At 36.3% G+C, this 21,078-nt stretch overlaps 1 protein-coding gene across 1 annotated transcript in view; it reads right to left on the reverse strand.

The window, feature by feature from the left end:
- The window catches only part of NALCN (sodium leak channel, non selective), a 323,614-nt gene that overhangs the window by 274,007 nt on the left and 28,529 nt on the right, over window positions 1-21,078 (reverse strand). Inside the window, exon 6 of the mRNA XM_011977215.1 lies at window positions 9,615-9,769. Within this exon, the coding sequence (XP_011832605.1) occupies window positions 9,615-9,769 (155 nt within the window). The remainder of the gene's footprint in view (window positions 1-9,614; window positions 9,770-21,078) is intronic.

Genomic DNA, 21,078 nt, shown 5'->3' on the forward strand with positions numbered 1-21,078 from the left:
AATCACTAAGTAATTCCTATGGGAACAGTAAACATCAAGAAAAATGCATCAAAAACAACCCTTTGGTGCTTTTTTCTGAGAGCATGATAAATCTCAATTACATATTTTACAAATTAGTCTTTACTGTGCTTTTTCTTTTGTGACTATAATAAAAATGTACATTCTGTAATAAATCATGGTTGTAGATACATAACTTTCTGTTTTCTATTCATTTGTAAAGTTCTCATCTGATATCACATACAGTAGCATAAAATATGGTTTAATATCATTTAACTCTGATGAATCAATTTTTAGCAGCAGCATCAACAAAGTTCAATTTACATCCCACTATAATTTGAATAAAAGTAATTTTCTTTCATATTTTATGTCCATATTTAATATCAGATGTAATAAGAGACAAATTATAAAAATAATAGAATACTAATAGAAAAAGATATAGAAAGTTATTTCAAAGTCAAGTAAATCCTGTGTTAAAACTAAAACACTGGACCCGTGTAAGTGGATCCATTGTCAGTCCTATTTCAGCAAGATACAGGGGTAGTCCGAAGCACAGAACTCCACCAGTGATGAAAATAATAACTGATATTTCTAAATCAATATTTAATAAAACTGATTTATGACCCACACAGGGAGCTGAGTCCATAGCTTATAGTCAATACTACCCAAAGTCAAAGAAGAGAAACACCACAAAAGTAAATAACAGTTACAATATATTTCTCCTTGTAAAAAATACCAGTCCCAAATTTCAATACCCATAATTACATTCTTCAGAAGTGAGTTGGGAATGTAGGAAATCTGGCAGACTCAATCACCCTTTACATTAGTTTTCTGCATTTTCTCGAAAGGCCCAATTAATTCACTGTTGCCAAAAAAAAATTCACGAAGATTTCAAGTCATCATCTTAAATTTGTTCTAAGTATCCAAAATCCACATTTTAACTCCTGTGGAGCTGACGACTTGAAGTTTTCTTATCTAATATTTTAAGGAGGATACATATAGAAAAGCTTTATGATTTTTTTTTGTAAAGAAACTAATATGGTAAATATGCTTTATGTCACATTCTGATCAAGAAATTAATTAATGTGGATTTCCAAAATCTTCTTAGATAAATTTGCTGGTTAATTTGTGATAATTTAGAAAGCAAATTTAAATATTCATATCTCAAAGCAAAGAAAGTAAATTCAAATACACAGGAGAAATTAATGCATGTAGCTATAAATTACATATAGCAAACACATGGCTTATCATGGCATTTTGAATTTAGTTCAAATAAGCATAAAACTCACTAAAATATACCAAATAGCATATTTTCTTTTGCTTGCTAAGTTCTCTCCCACATCTCTAGCCTATATGTCTACCATCTAATTTTATATCAAAAGTAGTATTCACTCATTTTTTTCTGGCTTTATCTCTAATCCTTGCCCAGATGTTTATAGCTCAATAGCTTATAAAACTGCATTGCCTCCCAGGTATATTCTTTAATATTTATATTCTTTCATTTAACTAACATGTATTATGCACCAACTCTCTGTCCCACAGAATACAGAATACAAGGGACTAGACTTAAAGCCAGAGACCAACCCCTTAAGGGGCCATCAGTTTGCAGTGGGCGTCACACTCCTTCACGTTTACTCTTTATTTATCTATTTATTTTATTTTATTTTATTTATTTATTTTGAGATGGAGTCTTGCTCTGTTGCCCAGGCTGGAGTTCAGTGGCTCAATCTTGGCTCACTGTAACCTCTGCCTCCCGGGTTCAGGCAATTCACCTGCCTCAGCCTCCCGAGTAGCTAGGATTACAGGCACCCGCCATCATGCCTGGCTAATTTTTGTATTTTTGTAGAGACAGGGTTTCACAATGTTGCCCAGGCTGGTCTTGAACTCCCAACCTCAGGTGATCTGCCTGCCTCGGCCTCCCAAAGCGCTGGGATTACAGGCTTGAGCCACCGCGCCCAGCCTACATTTATTCTTTTGTCTAAGACTTGTCTGAAGACTTCAGGACAAGAGGGTGGTCACCACGTTGCAGGATATGCTACTATGGCAGGTCACTATTTTGGAAGATGTATTTCTTCCATCATCATAATGACACTTTATAATGGACCAGGTGTCCTGACAAGCCACAGGAATGAAGGTTACTCATGGTCGACTTCTCTGGTAACGTAGTAGTTTGTAGACCAAGAGCACAGGCTTCGGCCTCAGCACACAGGGCAGCAAGACTTGGCTTCCAAATGCGGCTGGTGAGAGGCTCTGGGCAAGTACATTCTTACTCATCTCCTTCTCCTCACTCATCAGTTGAGGGATAATGATACCTCATGCGCTTATTTGGAGGATTAAAAACACAATGGATGGAAAACCTTTTCATTGGTGCTAGACACATAATACGCAATCAATAAATGATCACGACAGTTGTCCTAAGTAATGACAGTAATTACAAAAGTAACAACAGTCCGTTGGACCATTAGCCATCATAAGAACACAGTGTTTATTATTTCCTGGCTTTACCTTCGACGTATGTATATATAGAATAGGCAAAGTGGTCCACCATATAGAGCTCGTGTAATGTTAAGGGCGTAAGTTTTATGTCTTTTCTATTAGTTATTTTCAGAATGTCTTGATTTATAGTTTATCTTGCTTGTGGGCTTCCTCTGATATCAGCTGTTTCAGTTGAATTTCATTTATTCTGGATTTTTTTGAAAATGGGCTTTTGTCATTTATTCTGATGATTCTAAAGACTAATAAAAAATGCATGATAGCGATTTACTTCCTAAGTGACTTTCCAGGATGAGTTTTATCATCCAATGATATTCATTTGGTTGTTTAGTCCAAACTGAACATGTTTTATTTTTTACCTGACTGTATAATGAATGGAGGGTTCAAACCACCACCTGAATAGTTTTATTCTCATCTTTTGTACCAAATATTTTACTTTTTTATAAAATGTCATGACAAGGAATCACCAGTTCGATGGTGTTTGTTTGCTGGGATTTCTTTCCCACATATGATATATTTTGTGTTGCTTTTTTTCTAACTGGCACATCACCTCTGTTTGGACAATGGTCTTCTCCACTAGCATTTCACTAAAGGGAAATAATACTAACATTCTACTGGAAAATTAAGAATAAAACTAAGCTTTGCAAGTTATTTTTGAATTTTCTTCTTAATTAAACACTATTTTGAGTTGTAAGACGGTTTGGTGGAAACAGCAGGTATGGTGGACACCTGCAAATCTGGAGAAGTGAGTTCAGCCTGCCTCTGCCCGGAGTTCTCTGTAACTCTAACCCCGCTCACTCTGACTCTCAGATCCCCACCTGTGCCGGTGAAACGCATGACTGCATTATCTGTTCCAGCTCTAAACTTCTGTAATTTCATGTCCAGTGCTATTACAGAAAATCACAGGGTCGCCTCTTTTATGTCTCAGCTTGTATGTCTCATATGTTTATGAACAAGTGGGAACAGCGGAAGTCAGAACTGAAAGTGGGGTAAGTATTCAGAAAAGGGAAGGCAAATTTTCTAAATAGGGTGAGTTGCTGTGATTTTGTGTCATGTCGACAGTGTGGCTTTTAGGATGTTGTCAATCCCCAAACCTTTCCGCTGTATGATTCCTACCCACCTCGCCACACATACTTCAATCATGGAATCTCAATGTCTGCTAAATACGTTTTGTGATTTTGCAAGATGTCCTTTAGATTATGTCTACTCCTCAGGAAGCTTGGAACATGGGGAATGTGTGATATCTTGAGTCCACAGGCTAATGTCTTAGTGGGGATGAGTTAGTTGGGGGTCCTTAGGAAGGAGCTATAGGAAATCTAGCCAGAAATAAAGATGGAAAAGTGCATACATGGAAGAAAGACACAGAAATAACCAGTATCTCAGTCATTGTGTGGCCCAGGGAATTAGAGAAGGTCAGAAAATAAATCACTTAGTGCCGGAGCCCGTGCATGTTACAGCATGGCTGTGCCTTCTGCTCAATGCCCCAGACGGTGCTTTACTTAGGCTCTGTGGAAGGAGTGCCTGTTGAAAGGCTGCTGAAAGAGAGAGGCTCAAATCCAGGGGTCACAAATTTGAATGTATAGGGATAAATAAATAAAATTAAACATATGCAGGATGCTTCATCAAACTGTAGAAAATTCAGTGACACGGGCTAAATGTTAATCAGATTCTAGAGAGACTGGTACAAGCACAGAAGTGAGGACATTTGTGAGAGTGGAGAGGAATAATTGATGAATAAAGACCAAACACCACCAAAAATTTGCCTTCTAGAATGCTAGTCACTGATTGGAATAAAATGAAATGGGAGATAGGAGTTAACATAGGCAAGATGCAAGGTTAAGAACACCATGCCCCGACTGGGCGCGGTGGCTCATGCCTATAATCCCAGCATTTTCGGAGGCCAAGGTGGGCAGATCATGAGGTCAAGAGATCGAGACCATCCTGGCTAATACAGTGAAACCTCGTCTCTACTAAAAATACAAAAAAAAAAAAAAAAAAAAGCTGGGCATGGTGGCACACACCTGTAGTCCAAGCTACTTGGGAGGCAGAGGCAGGAGAATCGCTTGAACCCAGGGGGCAGAGGTTGCAGTGAGCCGAGATCATGCCACTGCACTCCAGCCTGGGTGACGAGTGAGACTCCATCTCAAAAAAACAAAATAAAACAAAACAAACACTGTGCCCATGCCCCAATGCCTCTCCCTTGCATAAGATACTGAAAAACCTGCATAGTTAATGTCTGTAAACAAAGGGAATCAGATCAGATGTTGTGAGTGTGAAAACATCTATGTCTTGCCCTTCCTTATTATTATGCCATTTTCCCTCAAATAACACAGTGCATCTCAATTTCTAGCTCATTCTGTGTTTCTTCTATGCTACACAGTACTCTAAGTGTAGTTTCTCAGTTGCTTTTTACATTAACTCTATAAAGTAGGTCTGTCACTTACCCCATTTCCTAGATGGGGAGATTGAGGCCAGAGAGGTTAATTACTTTCCTAAGGCTGTCACACTAATATAAAGTGGAGTCATGATCTAAACCTCAGGGCCATTCTTTTGAATAATTGTGCTTCAAGCAAACTTTACCACAAAGGAGTCACGTGCCCCTATCAGTTTTAAGCATGCTACAGCAAACAGCATAACTCTATTCAGAGGTTAAAAAATATACTGTCTGTTACTTTTCTTTTGAGAACTATTATCAAGATTTAGAAAGAATTGATTCCAATATTATTACTCATATTGAAATGATTTTTTGGGACATGGTCATAGATAACATTATTTGGATTTTTTAGTTATTTCTAAAGAAAGTAATTTTTGAGTTTATCAAACTTTCTCATGACAAGTATGCATATATCTCTATTATACATTCCATATATTGTATAAATGGTACTTTTTTAACTGCTAGGTATGAATGTTGAGAACATCAACATCATTATGCTATCTCCCCCGTTTTTCATCTTATCTCTTCTAGATATTCATAATTTGCAATATTTACATTGCATTTTGTAAATCCTACAGTTGTATTAGCTTTATTCTTACAACAAATGGATACTAGAGACTAGCTTATGATAAGAAACTCTTGATTGGCTGAATGTTTTCAAGAAGATTTCATGCAAAATATAGTCTCTATGTCCTTGCCTCTTCAAAAATATTCAGAAAGAGCTTGACCCATTCTTTCCCTAAATAATTTGTAAGCATTGTGCCATTACATTCTAGAGTTCCATATTGACATGAAGTTTCAGGCCTCTCTGATGCACCTCCTTATAGCTAACTTGACCTTTTTTTTTTTTTTTTTTTTCTGGATGCCTAATGAATGTTTTCTTTAGCTTTGATTTCCAACAATTTTACTAAGATGTGTCTCAGTGTTAACTGTTCTATGTTCACTTACTGAGACAAGTTGTATCCTTTGAACCTGTAATTCAGTGCTTTGCTTCCTGCTAAGTTTTTATGAGTTATATATCATGATTTTTTTTTGTTTTAAAAGTACCTCAAAGTACTTTTTTATAGACATGATCCTCATTCTTTTCATTATGACTCATCTTTGAAATAAATTTTATTAGACCAGATATCTGTCACTGTTTCACTTTGGGGAGGAACAGGGTAATATTGCAGGATAATGCAACAGACAGAAAGGTGATGTTTCCCCCAAATTCATTTGTTGAATTTTTAACCCCCATGGTGATGCTACCAGGAGGTAGGAACTTTGGGTGTGATTAGATCATGAAGGTGGAGCCCACATTAATGATATTAGTAACCTTATGAAGGAGGTTCAAGAGAGACCCCTTACTCCTACTACATGAGGACACAGTGAAAAGGTGCCATTCTATGAACCAGGAAGTGGGCCTTCACCAGGCATGAAATCTGCTGCTGTCGTGATCTTGGACTTCTCAACCTCTAGAACTGTGAGAAATAAATTTCTCTTGGTTATGAGACGCTGATTCTATGACATTTTGTTATAACAACCAAAATGGACCAAGATGGAATTGAAGGTTTTTATAATATAGGTGTGTGTGTATGTGTGTATTTCTTTAGTCCATTGTTTCATAACTCTACATGCACATAAATTAACCACCTGGAGAGCCTTTAAAAGCCATCTATTCCTTGGATAACTCTAAGGTTGTGATTTAATTGACATGAGGATGGTACTTGAGAATCTGTGTTTTAAAAGGCTCCCCAGGTCATCCTAAGTTATAGTGGCCATGAAAACCTTCCATTTAGCTTTTGTCCCATTCTAGCCAACCCAGATCAGCAGCGTTGGGGTCCATCACAAAGCAGTTGTGTCCCCTCCACTCTATCTCCCCACCAACTGCTTGCAGAAATGAGGGCCTTTGCTTTGTGATGCTGCATGGGGTCCTGGTAAGCCTCCACAATCAGCCTTTGCTCTGATTCCCTGACTCAAAATATGAGATGGTTCTGTTACTCCAGGAACATGTATTATCTTAGAATATTGCTCTGCTGCTGGTGCTGTCTGAGATCCACAGTAGGCAGAATCCACTCAGGAAGTTTTCTGTTAGACACCCAGTCCTGTGATGTGGTTTGTAGTTACAGTTTTTCAGAGTTCTTAAATATGAAAATTTCATTTCTGTTTCTCAGTCTTCTGGCTATCTGGATGATTTTGGGGACACAAAAGGGCAAAAGATGTCTTTACTTTTCAATCTTACAACAGGGGTTCCTTGTCATATTTTCTATTCCATGACTCTGGCTTTCAATATATTTTACAATTTGAATTTTTCAACATCATCAGTGTTACATCTTAATGAGACATAAAGCTACTTATGCCAGAAATTTTATAAGTGAATTGAAATTCATGTTTTGAATGGTAATTTGATTAGTAAGAAAAGGAAATGGGCTCCTTTTTAACTAATCATAATTACTTACATATTCAAGTAATTAGCCAAATTCATATGCATAATTAGGCACCTAATTATGTTTTAAATTCAAATTCATGTATGAAGAGATGATCACATGTGTCTAATAAAATATTTTATTTTCCTAATTTTGTGCAAAACATTGTCTTTTGTTTCCATAAGAACTTTTAAATATAGTAGTTTGTGTATCTACAGAGATACATAATATCAGGAAGTAGCTATCAATTTCAGTCTAAATTACAGTGACCATTTAAAAATGTTTTGGTTATGGTACAAGATCAACATTTCATTATCTAACAATTAGTCATACAGTGATGATGAATTCAACCATCATTTGGGAAAAATAAGCAAACAGATGAAATTAAGCCTGTATAGAAAGGAAGGAGTCATGAGGAATAATGAATATTGCCAACAAAAACAGACAAAATCAGGGAAAAGAACAACAAGAAAACAACTTAATTCTCTATTGTGGCTCTACCTCCTCATACAAACATGCCTGGTTACCAATGAATTCAAAAGGACATACACTTTGTTGAGCCTATTAGTAAATATTTATGGAAGCCTCCCTGTGAGCCAGGCATAGCCCTGTGCCCTGGAGACTTGAAGATGAAAAGATGCACTTCCTGTTTTCAAGGAGCTTAAATCCTTGGGAGATAAATTAACAGTACAGCTATAGTAAGATAATTGCTTTAGTAGGGGGCGACTGCCTCCAAGGCAATTTCCTCCTAGAATTGGTCCTCTGGAACCAGCACACTACAAGGAGACTTTTTCTCTCAAACAGAGATTCTACCTTATATTAAGCGAAGCCATTGTATGTCAGAGTGAAGAAAGGTGAATCAACTTGAATATAATGCTGCATTTTTAATTCGGGTACAATCGTTGCATTAAAAATGGTGAGGGTGTGATGTGCTTTAGCTACATGATTTTAAAAAATTGGAGGGTATTTTCTGTAAGGGCAACCTTAACCCTGGGATGGTGACCACTCTCCATAGAAGACATGGATACACTCAGTCCCTGAAAGAAAGAGCTGCAGACTCTGAGAAGGCATGCATTCTAGTCATGCCCAGCTGTTGGAACTCCTGAAGCTTATTCCACACAGTGTATCAGCCTATACATCTCGCCTCCCATACCACATCTGTGATTTCTTCCTCATACCTAAAAGTTATTGGTATAATTCATGATGCCTCTGTACTTTTGAGACAGAAGGGAAGGATTGAAGATCAATTACAAAGCTGGATAAGCTTAAGAGAGTATAGCAAACTGAAATTGCTTCACATCAGTTGGCTTCTGGAGTTTTATGAAATAGGAGACAATATTATTGGTCAAAAGAGATGGAATAATGCCATCTAACTATAATGCTTAAAATCAAATATGAGGAAATATTAAAATATAAAGATGAAAACTTGAGATGTTGTTTGCAAAACTGAACTTAAAAAGATACCATTAGCCCACGTTCAGTACTGTATTCTATATAGAAGCTGTAACTTTATGGTTCAGCACGTGGGCCTGAGACTTGAAGAAAATTTAGTTTAAAAAATTACTCTGATAACAATTCTCAAGGCGTAAGATACTTGTTTAGAATTACACATTTTTTGCTTTAATAATACAATATGTGCAACTTGCATGGAATTATAATAAATGCAATGATATCAACTAAATGGCAGATGCTAAGTTCTTTCATTATGTATGTAATAGCACATTTTAGGACTTAATAAGGCAAGTTAAGAAGAAATGTTCACATTTGAGTACATAGTTTTCATGCACAAGCATTTCCCATACATTTATTACATAGTTGATGCATATTCATTAAGTAGTTTATTAATTGTCTTCTGATCAAGGAGCACTTTTCAGCTCTAATGCACTCATCAATACCTAGTATTATAGTTTTAAAGACTTACCTCGCCTATTAGGGTATAGTTACATAGGAAAGGAAACCAAATTTTGTTTATCTTTGAGTCAACAACCCAGAACCCTGTTCATCAAATAAATATTTTTAAATGCTATTATTAAGAATCAAAATAGTTAAAAATGAGAGATCTGTAACTCCATATAAATACTGCTGCCTATATACATATATAACATATATGCTATGCACTGTAGGGTAGAATATATTATAAAATAGGCATAGAATTAAAATTTATATTTGTATTTCTTCTATATGACAGCCAGTCAAAATATTAGTATCAATTATTTAATTATTCTGTCCACTTCATAAACATCATAAAATAGAAACTTAAAACGTATTTTACCAGTAAGACAGACCTATCTCATTAAAGCCACTGTAGCCCAGCTCTTGCCTGCTAAGTCCCAGATCTTCAAGGTCCATGCATTTAAATCCAGGTGGGCACTGGTAGCCTTCTTCTAGCTCTGGTGAGCAGTGTGTGTCTGGAATAGCTAAGCTATTCCAGGTTACATTCCTGTGAACAACACATGAAAGTGTTAAGACAATTTCAACAAACATAAATGTTGATTACAATGAATAATGTGATTACTCTTCATTAATAGCTACGTATCTGGCCAGGTGAGGTTGCTCATGCCTGTAATCATTGCACTTTGGGAGGCACAGGCAGGAGAATCCCTTGAGCCCAGGGGTTCGAGGTTGCCGTGAACTATGATCATGCCACTGCACTCTAGCCTGGGCAACAGAGCAAGACTTTGAGAGTTGAGAGACCTCTCTCTCTCTCTCTCTCTAACAGTACAGCAAAGAGAGTGTGTGTGTGTGTGTGTGTGTATGTGTGTGTGTGTGTATATATATATATATATAGAGAGAGAGAGAGAGACATTGAGAGACTTACTTTCTCTTATGTTGTAGGTACCAAATAATTGATGACAAGCATTGTTGATGAGGTTCATAGTATTTGTACCACACACTCTGAAACATAGAGTCAGGTCAGAATGAAGTGAAGATGGATCATTTGGCCTACATATAAGAATGAGAAATGAAGAGATATACGTGATGTGTCTGTCTAAAATCATATCTGTCTGGCCCACCCAATTGTGGTAATTGGTAATATATATATGAGACCCTGAGAGACTCTCTCTCTCTCTCTCTATATATATATATGATGTTATTTGCAAAATTGTGTATTTTTATCTGAATATAGTTTTAAGATTCATAATTCACAAATGATATTCATAACATTAATTACATATTAAACATTCTCAAATGATATGTGATTCATCCCCACAATGGCTCTTCACAAGAATACTATTACCATGACGGTTTTGCCATTACAGACTGAGACCCAGATAAGCAAAGGAAGGAATTTTTCTACAGATTTGCAAAGAATGTTAACTTGTTTGAGGATTCATTGTGATTCACAAAATCACAATGAGAAGGTGTCTCCAGGTCTTGCTCTGTGGCCTTGTCTCACTGTGGGCACAAATTTTACTTCCCCACTTCTAAGCAATGTTGTATGATGAAAATCATTTTCTGTGCGGTACAAATACTATGAAACTCATCAATGATACTTGTCCTTCTGAGTGTTGGAAGGTGTCTAGTTTAGAAAGAATCAGATAAATAAGGAGAAATGGAAGGAACTCAAGGTATCCCATAGGAAAGAGAGATTATGAGGTGATTTAGTGATATCTCTAGGAATATTAGAATCCTTTAGGTGGATAATGACATAACCCATTTTTATCTTTCTTAGGAATAGGCTGGATATCAACTTGATATAAAGGATTTAGATATGCAATGGCTTTCCTGACAGCAAATACAGATAACATAGGATTGCTGACTGTAGACTCTCATTCTGGGTTGATGTTAAAAATGGACCCCAAATAGCTGCTATCTGAGGTAGCCCACACGGATTGTGCAGAGGACAAAGTCTGGGGTAGATGATTTCGGAAGCCTTCTAAACCCATGATTGTGTTACACTCATTTCCCACTACATCAAAGTTTCTAGGAATTTCTTAAATAGAGAACAACCCTAAGACAGCCTCAGTCACGTCAGTTTTATGGCCAAATTGAGGTAGACTTACTGGGTGACTCTTTTTCCTTTAACATCTTCTTACATTCAGTTGCTGCTTCTATCCCTTTTATAATATGCTTTCTCTAAAGTCTGACACCTAATTGTGCAATCCCTTAGCTATTTGCTGCCACCACGCATATACACACGTACATAGTTTTATACACACACACACACACACACACACACACACACACACACCCCCCTTGCCTGGTGATATTTGCCTACTTCTCAGTCATAAACAAAGCTCCAGAAACCTTACCCATGATTCAAACACCCTAAGCTATTCCTTTAGGGTTCTGCCCTTTGTTCACAGCAGGTGAGCTTATCTGTTTGCTGGTGTCAAGAAGTAAGTCGTTAAATCATTGCTCCCTCTAGTCATATTTTAAGCTGGTCCTTTGGACCCCATCTGCAAAACCCAAGGGAAAGGCTCTAATTGTGGAAATTACCACAATTGGGGTGGGTTAGAAAGATAAGATTTTAGACAGACACGTCGTATATATCTCCCCATTTCTCATTCTTACATGTAGGCCAAATGATTCACCTTTGCTTCAGTCTGATCTGACTCTGGTTCAGAATGTGTGGTACAAATACTATGAACCTCATCAACGATGCTTGTTGTCAATGATTTAGCACCTACAACATAACAGTAACATGGTAAGGAGACTGGGCTTCTGAGTTTCAGAGTGAGACTTTCTGGGTTTGATCCCAGCTCTGCTATTTACTGGTTGTGTGACTTAAATAAGGCTCTAAGGGCCTCTAAGCTCAGTTTCCACATCTGTAAGGTAGAGAGAGTAATCATAATTAAAAGCAAAGCTTGTGTGAGGGTTAAGTAAAGCAAACCAAGTAATGCACTTTGCATAGCACCTAATGTGTTGCAAATACTGTACTCAGTACATGCTTGATCTAAATGATTATTAATCATTACAATAATGCAATGTAGCATAAATCCCAGCATGTAAAAACAGAACAATAAAGACTTGTTAAAAGAAGAGAAGAAACTTTGGCATGTTCATAGAACTATGCAGCTAAGAGATACTTTAGATGACCTAGTTCTTCATTTACTCTTGAAGGCAAAGTGAAGTTCAGAGAGGGAAGAGTCTACTAGCCCATCAAAATTACATATATTTTTAATTCCAAATACTTTTACAAATACAGTAGCAGAAATGTCTATGATAACACTCTGTCTACATGAAAAAGTTTCAAAAAAAAAAAATCACCTTGCAGGTATTTGGAGAAAAAATTGGACTTTGGAGCCAATCTTCGTGGGTGTGAGTTCTGACCCACTTATTACATGTGTGACTTAAGCATGCTTTAGTTTTCCAATCTATAATGGTGTGAAAATGTCTACCTCATAAGCCTGGGGTGAGATGTAAGTATTTACATCTGTAAAGTGTATAAAATGAGTAATTGACAGACAATCAATGCTGGATGTTACCTACTGTTATGACAGTTTGAAAGTTGTAGATTTCCTAGATTCAAACTCCAGCCCTATGTGTACAGCCTCAGTTCTCCCACTTCCAAAATGAGGATAGTTTTTGCATTCTTTGTAGGGGCATGTTAATGATTAAATGAGACAATGTGCAACACTCAGAACGGCACCAAAAATAAGTTAATCACTCAATAATTGTTAAAGATTATGATTTTTAAAGTTAATTTATAAATATTAGAGTACTTTTTCCTTTTTTCTTCCTATTATATTTGCTTTTTCTTTCATATTAGTGCTGATACTCATTTTAAGTACAACTCTCACTAGATATTATTTTGAAGTCTTTGGCTTTGGAGGCAGCAGACTTGAAACATTTTTACCAACATCAAGCTATTAGCAAATGCTTACTAGAAACACATTTATTAGATGATTAATTGCCCTGGAACACACATATCTAAAACCACAAGGTAATTACTGTTTTTAAAAATTGAAATGAATGTCAAGAGTTTCAGAATAGATATTTGTTAATCTTTGTTTCATTTTTTTCAGTTAACAAGAATCTTCCAGATTTTATTTTAATTTATTACCCTTAATTATTTCTGTAGTCATTTTCCCTCAGGTACTCCGGATAGAGAACAAGTGACTTTCTGGAGTTTGGGTGGGGTGGATGGAATTCTTGCCCCACCAGGCAAATCCTGGATATAGACAATGATTCTTTCAGTAATAGTAAATATCCACTCATGTTTAAATGGGTTTCAAGACCAGCATTTCTTACTCACAGATTTCCTGAATAAAGTATCTACTTGGAATCTCCCTCTTTTAATTTTTTAGCCCATTTCTGTAACCTCCAAGACACTGAAATTACTCTTGTTCACTTCCATATACTACATCCAATCAGAAGAATTTTAGTCTTATCTTCTGTGACCTCTCAGCAGTGCTCTGAATTGTTGTTTCTGTGGTAGAAAAAATACTGGTCCCCTAAAGATGTCCCCATTCTAACATATGGAACCTGGGAGTAGACAATGTTGCATAGCAAAAGGGAACTAAAGTTATAGGTGTGATTAAGGCTAAAGACATTAAATTCGGGAGATGATCCTGAATTATCCAGGTGGACCCAACCTAATCCCATGAATCCCTAACAGTAAAGAACCTCACCTGGCTGTGGTTGGAGAGAGATGTGAGTATGGGAGGAAGACAGAGATGCGACTCTGCTGGATTTGAAGGTGCTGGTTTGTCCATATTTCTTAGGCCATTCTGCTTTTCCATCTCCTCTAGTCTTGAGCTGACCTTTAGTCATGAGCTGCTCTGAGCTCTGTCTTTGGCCTTTCTCTTTTTTCATGATAACTCTCCCAGGCAATCTCATCCACTTTCATGATTTCTCAGTTCTCTGTCATCCTATACATCATTGCAGAGTCTTAGAGCTACATGTCCAACTGCTTACTAGATTTCTCCACTTGGCTACACCACAAGTACCTCCAGCTCAATAGGTCCCTTATTCAATTTGAAATCCTAAACCAGAGTTCCCTATCATAACAAATAGGACCAGCTTCCAAACTGTGGAGCAAGCTTGAAGTCTTAGAATCTTGCTTGATACCTACTTCTCCCTCAACCCTCATAAGTAATCCTCACATTCTCCAACATAGTCTCAAAATTTCTTTTAAGCTAATTCCATTCTCTCCAGCTCCCTCTCTAGACACACTCTTATCTGGCCTCCTCACTGGGCACTCTGCCTCCCACTCTTAGCCTTTCTGACACATTTGGCACAAAGCACATGGAGAGACCCTTCCTAATCACTGTCCTACTTTAACAGTGGCAAACCTGTAACATGATCTGCAAGATCCTGAAGGATCTGGCTCCTCCCACACTTCAAACACCCCTTTGTACCCCCCCTTTCCCCAAGTATCCTAGTGTCTGACCATGTTGGCCTTTCCCAGCTCCTGCCTAATGCAGGGTCTTCTCCTCTACTTGGAAGTCTCTCCTGTTTTCTTTGGTTAACCCCATTTTTGTAGCCTTCAGGCCTCAGCTTGACTATCATTTTCTTGGGGGAGCCACTCCAAGTCCCTTCCACTGGGCCAGGTTTCCCTGCTATAATTTCTCAAGGTACCCTCGCTTTTTGTTTCTGGTACTTGAGACAAATGCAATTCATGTTTGTGTGGTCATCTGTTCATTGAATGTCTTCCAAACTCAACTGTTCGTTAGTGTAATTTCCAATTCCATGAAGTCCCTGACACAGAGTCTATGATAGTTAAATTTAAGTATCAGCTTGACTAAAGTATGATGCCCGGCTGTTTGGTCAAACACCAGTCTAGATGTTGCTGTGAAGGTATTTTATAGTTGTGATTAACACTTAAACTGATAGACTTTGAGTAAAGCATGTTACCCTCCATAATGTGAGTGGGACTCATCTTATTAATAGGAAGGATTTTGACTTCTGAGCAGTGAGAGGTCACTGGCCTACCCCATCTTTGACAGAGCCTTTCGCCTGCCACATCAGCTTCTGCTGAAATGTCCAGGCTGCCCTGAAGATTTTGGTCTTAACAGTATACAAAATTACATGAGCTAATTGCTTAAAGTAAATCTCTTTATATCTGTATCTGTATCTATAGACATGTATCTTTTGAGCTAAGCCAACATATATATACACACACATATATAAAAAATATGTAAAATATATTCTATATTCTATATTCTCTCTGGAGAAACCTAATATATAGTAGATGTTTAATAATTATTTTCTGAATAAATGAATGAATGAATGTGTCTTTCTACCATTATTTAAATCTATGGTGAATTATTTATTTGTAAACTACAGAAACACTTTAATAAGTGGATCCTGTTGTTTTATGCATTTTTAAGTATAATAATCCACAAATTGGCACTGATTTTCAATGTTTTAAATGTCTGGCTTTAGTAGTTTCCATGTATCAAAATGAGTGCTAGAATCCCTGTGAGCAGCCAATTGTTTTTTAAAAAGCCTTCAATTATCCTCCTAGCACATGTTTGCCTGTTTGTTTTCAATTCTTAACAAAACATTCTATTTACAAATAACATTTTGTAGGAGGGAAAAAATCGAAAGTCTTTTTGCTAAGATCTGGAACAAGATCAGGATGCCCATTTTCATCCCATTTATTCAACATACTATTGGAAGTTCTAGCCAGAGCAATCAGATAAGAGAACAAAATAAACGACATCCAAATTGGAAAGGAAGAAATAAAATTATCCTCATTTGCAGATGACATGATCTTATACTTAGAAAACCCTAAAGACTCCACCAAAAACTGTTAGAAATGATAAGCAAATGCAGTAAATTACAGGATACAAAACCAACACACAAAAATTAATAGCATTTATATATACCAACAGTGAACAATCTGAAAAATAAATCAAGAAAGCAACCCCATTTACAATATTTATAAAAAATTTAAAAATGCCTAGGAATAATTGTGACTAAAGAAGTGAAAGATCTCTATAATGAAAACTATCACACTCTGATGAAAGAAATTGAAGTGGACATAAAAAATGGAAAGATATTCTATGCTTATGAATTGGAAGAATTAATATTGTTAAAATGTTAACATGACCCAAAGCAATCTACAGTTTCAATGCAATCCCTATCAAAATACCAATGACATTCTTCACTGAAATATAAAAAACTATCCTAAAATTTATATAAAACACAAAAGATTCTGAATAACCAATGCAATCCTGTGCAAAAAGAACAAAGCTGGAGGCATCATACTAACTGACTTCAAAATATACTACAAAGCTATAGCAACCAAATCAGCATGGTACTGACAAAAAACAGAAAACATCCCAATGGAACGGAATAGAGAACTCGGAAATAAATACATGCTTTTACAGTCAATTCATTCTTGACAAGGGTGCCAAGAACATTAATATCTCTCATCATATAAAAATCAAATAATAAAGGATTAAAGACTTAAATCTAAGAACTGAATCTATGAAACTCCTACAAGAAAACATTGGGTAAATGATCCAGGACACTGGTCTGGGCATTTTTGGGGGGGATAAAATCTGAAAAGCACAGGCAGCTAAAGCAAAAATAGATAAATGGGATTGAATCAAGCTCAAAACTTCTGCACAGCAAAGGAAACAATCAACAAATTGAAGTGACAGCCCAAAGAATAAGGAAAAATATCTGCAAATGATACAACTGACAAGGGATTAATAACCAGAATATATAAAGAACTCAGATAACTCAATGGGAAAAAATCTAATAATCTGATTAAGAAATGGGCAAAAAATCTGAATAGACATTTCTTAAAAGAAGACATACAAATGGCAAATAGGTATATAAAAATGGGTAACATCACTAATCATCGGGGAAATGGAAATAAAAACTACAGTGAAATATCAAGTCACCCCAGTTAAAATGGCTTTTATAAAAAGGACAGTGAAAGTTGGTGAGAATGCAGAGAAACAGGAACCCTCATACACTTTGGTGGGAATGCAAATTTTGACAACCACTGTGAAAAACAGTATGGACTGAAAAAACCTAAACATGGAACGACTCTATGATCCAGCAATTTCAGTACTGGGTATATATCCAAAAGGGAGGAAATCTATATATTGAAGAGATAGCGGCACTCACATGTTGACTGCAGCACTATTCCAAACAGCCAAAATGTGGAATCAACCTAACTGCCCACCAATGGATAAATGGATAAAGAAACTGTGATATGCATCTATACAGACACACAATATAATACCATTCAGCCATAAAAATAAGTGAAATCCTGTCATTTGCAGCAACATGGATGGAACTGGAGGTCATTATATTAAAAGAAATAAGCCAAGCACAGAAAGACAAACATCACATCATCTCACTCATATTTAGGCCCTAAGTAAGTGGATCTTATGAAGAAGGAGAATAGATTGGTTGTCACCAGAGAGGGGGAAGGGTAAAGGCCAGGGTTGGATGAAGAAAGATCGGTGAATAGGTACAAAAACACAGTCAGATAAAAGAGAAAAGACCTAGTGTTTGATAAATCAGTAGGGTGACTATAGTAAACAGTAATCTATTATATATTTCAAAATAGTTAGTAGAGAATAATTCAAGTGTTCCCAGTATTAAGAAAAATGTTTCAGGTGATGGATATGCCAATTGTCCTGATTTGATTATTATGCCTTACATGAATGTATCAAAATATCACATGTACTCCAAAAATACATCTATTGTGTCAATAAACATAAATAAACACATTTGAATCAAGATGTCATAGACCGTTGCATGAATTTGGGGCAATTATGATTTTACATATTCTACAAAACTGTCTTTTGATAAAGTCTTTAGAAATTAGAAATTAATGTTCTATATTTCAGTATGTTTCTATTTGTATTTCTTTTTTTTTTTTGACTTTTAGATTCAGGGATACATGTGCAGGTTGGTTACAGAGGTAAACTGTGTGTCAAGGGGGTGTGGCGTACAGATTGTTTCACCACTCAGATAATAAGCATAGCACCTAATAGGTAGTTTTTCAATCCTCACCTTCCTCTCACCCTCCACCCTCAGGTAGGCCCCAGTGTCTGTTGTTCCCTTCTTTGTGTCCGTATGTACTCAGTGTTTAGCTCTCATTCATAAGTGAGAACAAGTGGTATTTGATTTTCTGTTCCTGTGTAAGTTTGCTTAGGATAATGACCTCCAGCTTCATTCATGTTGCTACAAAGGATATAGTCTCATTCTTTCTCTTGGCTGCATAGTATTCCATGAAAAAACCTCTTTATTTTGTCAACAAAATTTATAAGACAATACTTCATTTATTTGCCAAGTACCCTAAAGAATAAGTGACAAATAAATTTAGTTAATACATTTTATTTATTTTAATAAACTTAAAATTTATTTGGACCAGCAAGAGCAAACTGCAAAAAATTCAACTTTATATTATCTCTAATTCAACTCTTGGTGATATTTTACAAAATACCAAGTTTATATATAACTTCCCCTGGGCAAGGTGACTATAAAATGCATTGTCTCCATTGAGATTCCTTAAAATCGAGTAAGAGGCTGTTAGTGATTACTTTGAAACAATAGGGATAAACCAAGATTGTCCTGGGCATCTGTGATGTGTGATCACCCTACCTCCGGGCTTAAAGCTAGTGGTCCAGTCATCGCAAATATGTTCCTGAGTTCCTGTCTGAATCCTGCTCTCTCTATATTAAACGTTTATATATTTAATGGTTGCATTTACTTACCTTAAAGTTTTTCTAATTATGTCACTCTTGGAAATAAGATTTCATTATTTGATACTGAGCTATGAATACGTTTTTCTTCTTTTTCAGGAATGAGAATAAGTTGTCAGGTAAGTCTTCATCTTTTCTATTTAACCTGCCAGCTCGTTTTTGAACATTCCTGTTCCAGCTTCGGGGAGATTTCTGCCATCACAGTTGGTATTTCGCAACACCTGTTTCTGCTACAAGCCATTGCTCTTCTCAGCTTCCTTTAGGAAATGAGCTGCTTTGCTTAGTCAAATCTCATTACTCTTTTCATAATTGCCTTAGGTCGCCATTCATTATCAGAGAAGAGTCTAAAGCTTTACTAGCACTGCTACTGAAGACGTAGCTAAGATTCCCTGCTATTGGACCTTACAAGAACTAAGCTCCATTTAAAAGCAAAACTGTATATATTGTGTTGCTTCTATACCTTGTTCACCTCACATACTAAACAGAATCAGTTCTGGAGGTCAGCTATGAAACCTAAGATATGCAAGCTTCTGGTCTGAAACCTCTGTCATGATTAGGCTATAATACATGCAAATCAATTAGGCAGAAGTTGGAACAATTGTTAACAATTTCTCTTAATCATTTCTCTTAAATGATTTCTCTTAAATGATTAAGAGAAATGAGGTCACAGCAGTAGCTGCAACACTGATTGCTGAAAACACAGCCATCATACCTTAGCTTAATATGTGACTCAGAGATGTGTATAATAAATTTTTAAAATAATATTATTTTTAATTGACAAATCATAATTGTATTACATTAATGCAGCACCAGGTGATGTTTTGATAGATGTATACAAGACGTAACGGTTATATCGGGCTAATTAACATATCCATCATATCACTTAACTCTTTTGTGATGATACATTTGAAATTTACTTTTTTTGTTTGTTTGTTTTTTGAGACGGAGTCTCGCTCTGTCACCCAGGCTGGAGGGCAGTGGCACAATCTCCTAACAACTGTGATTATGAGCAACATTACTACCAAGTGGGTAGTTAAGCATTTTCTTCTCAAATAGTAAACGAAGTAACGAAGAGTCACATAAAAAGAAGACAAAATAAATGTGTGTGTGTGTGTGTGTGTGTGTGTGTGTGTGTGTATGCTACTAGGCAGGTTTTACACATATGGGAAAGACAAAAATGCAGCCATTTCACCATAATGGCTATGTCTCAGGTAACTAAGCACTCTGTCAACATTTATGAAATTTTTCACGGTGAACTTCATTTTTGGGATAGAGTAATGAGCTGGAGCTAATATTTAGATCACGAGGCACGTTTTAATGCATGTTTTCAGTATCATTCTTTTCTTGGTACCATATACAGTATGGAACTAGCAAAGAATACTTACTGAAGCAACTCTAGGGTCATGAGTTCAGAAGACATTCGTGTATCTGTTCTCAATTTCTGTGATCATTTATGTGCCAGTATGAGCTTTGGTTTGCCAGCATAATGCCTGATCTTCTAGCTACATTTACAAGTTTTATAACTCTCACATTCTGACTTGGTTTTAATAAAATGGTAATTTGAAGCCAGCCTCCTGTACCCCCCGCAGTACTACACAGCTGCTTTCTTATCCAGAAGACTTCCCTGTTCTTCATCTCCATATTTATTGTCTCCAACCCACACAATATCTTTATCCATTTTCATATTCACTCATAGAACAATCTAGGCATATTCTACAGCCTACATACACTAAAAAGAAAAAAAAAAATCCAACTACCTACAGATTTTCTTCCATGCATTTGTCTCTTCCCTCACCCACACAGTCAACTGCCTTACTCAACACTTGCTTCAATTTTCTTACTCTGTATATGAACTAATTCACTGCTTCTTTCTGCTTAAACTTTAGTTTTTCTATTTTTTAGCCATTTCTCCTTTCCTGCTTTTAACAACTTACTTTTCTCTGTTTCTTTTTTATTTCATCTTCTTTATCAATTTGTCTTCATGTTAATATTGTCTGTCTAAATATAATGTTATCAACCATGCCTTCAATAAATAGTGACTAATTATTTATTCTGTGTTAGGATACTAGGTAGTAAGGATAAAAAGATGAATATATCACAATATACTCTTCCCCTTTCCCATATGTAT

The sequence above is a fragment of the Mandrillus leucophaeus genome, unplaced genomic scaffold (genome assembly GCF_000951045.1).
Source record: "Mandrillus leucophaeus isolate KB7577 unplaced genomic scaffold, Mleu.le_1.0 Scaffold175, whole genome shotgun sequence".
NCBI classification, from domain to species: Eukaryota; Metazoa; Chordata; class Mammalia; order Primates; family Cercopithecidae; genus Mandrillus; species Mandrillus leucophaeus.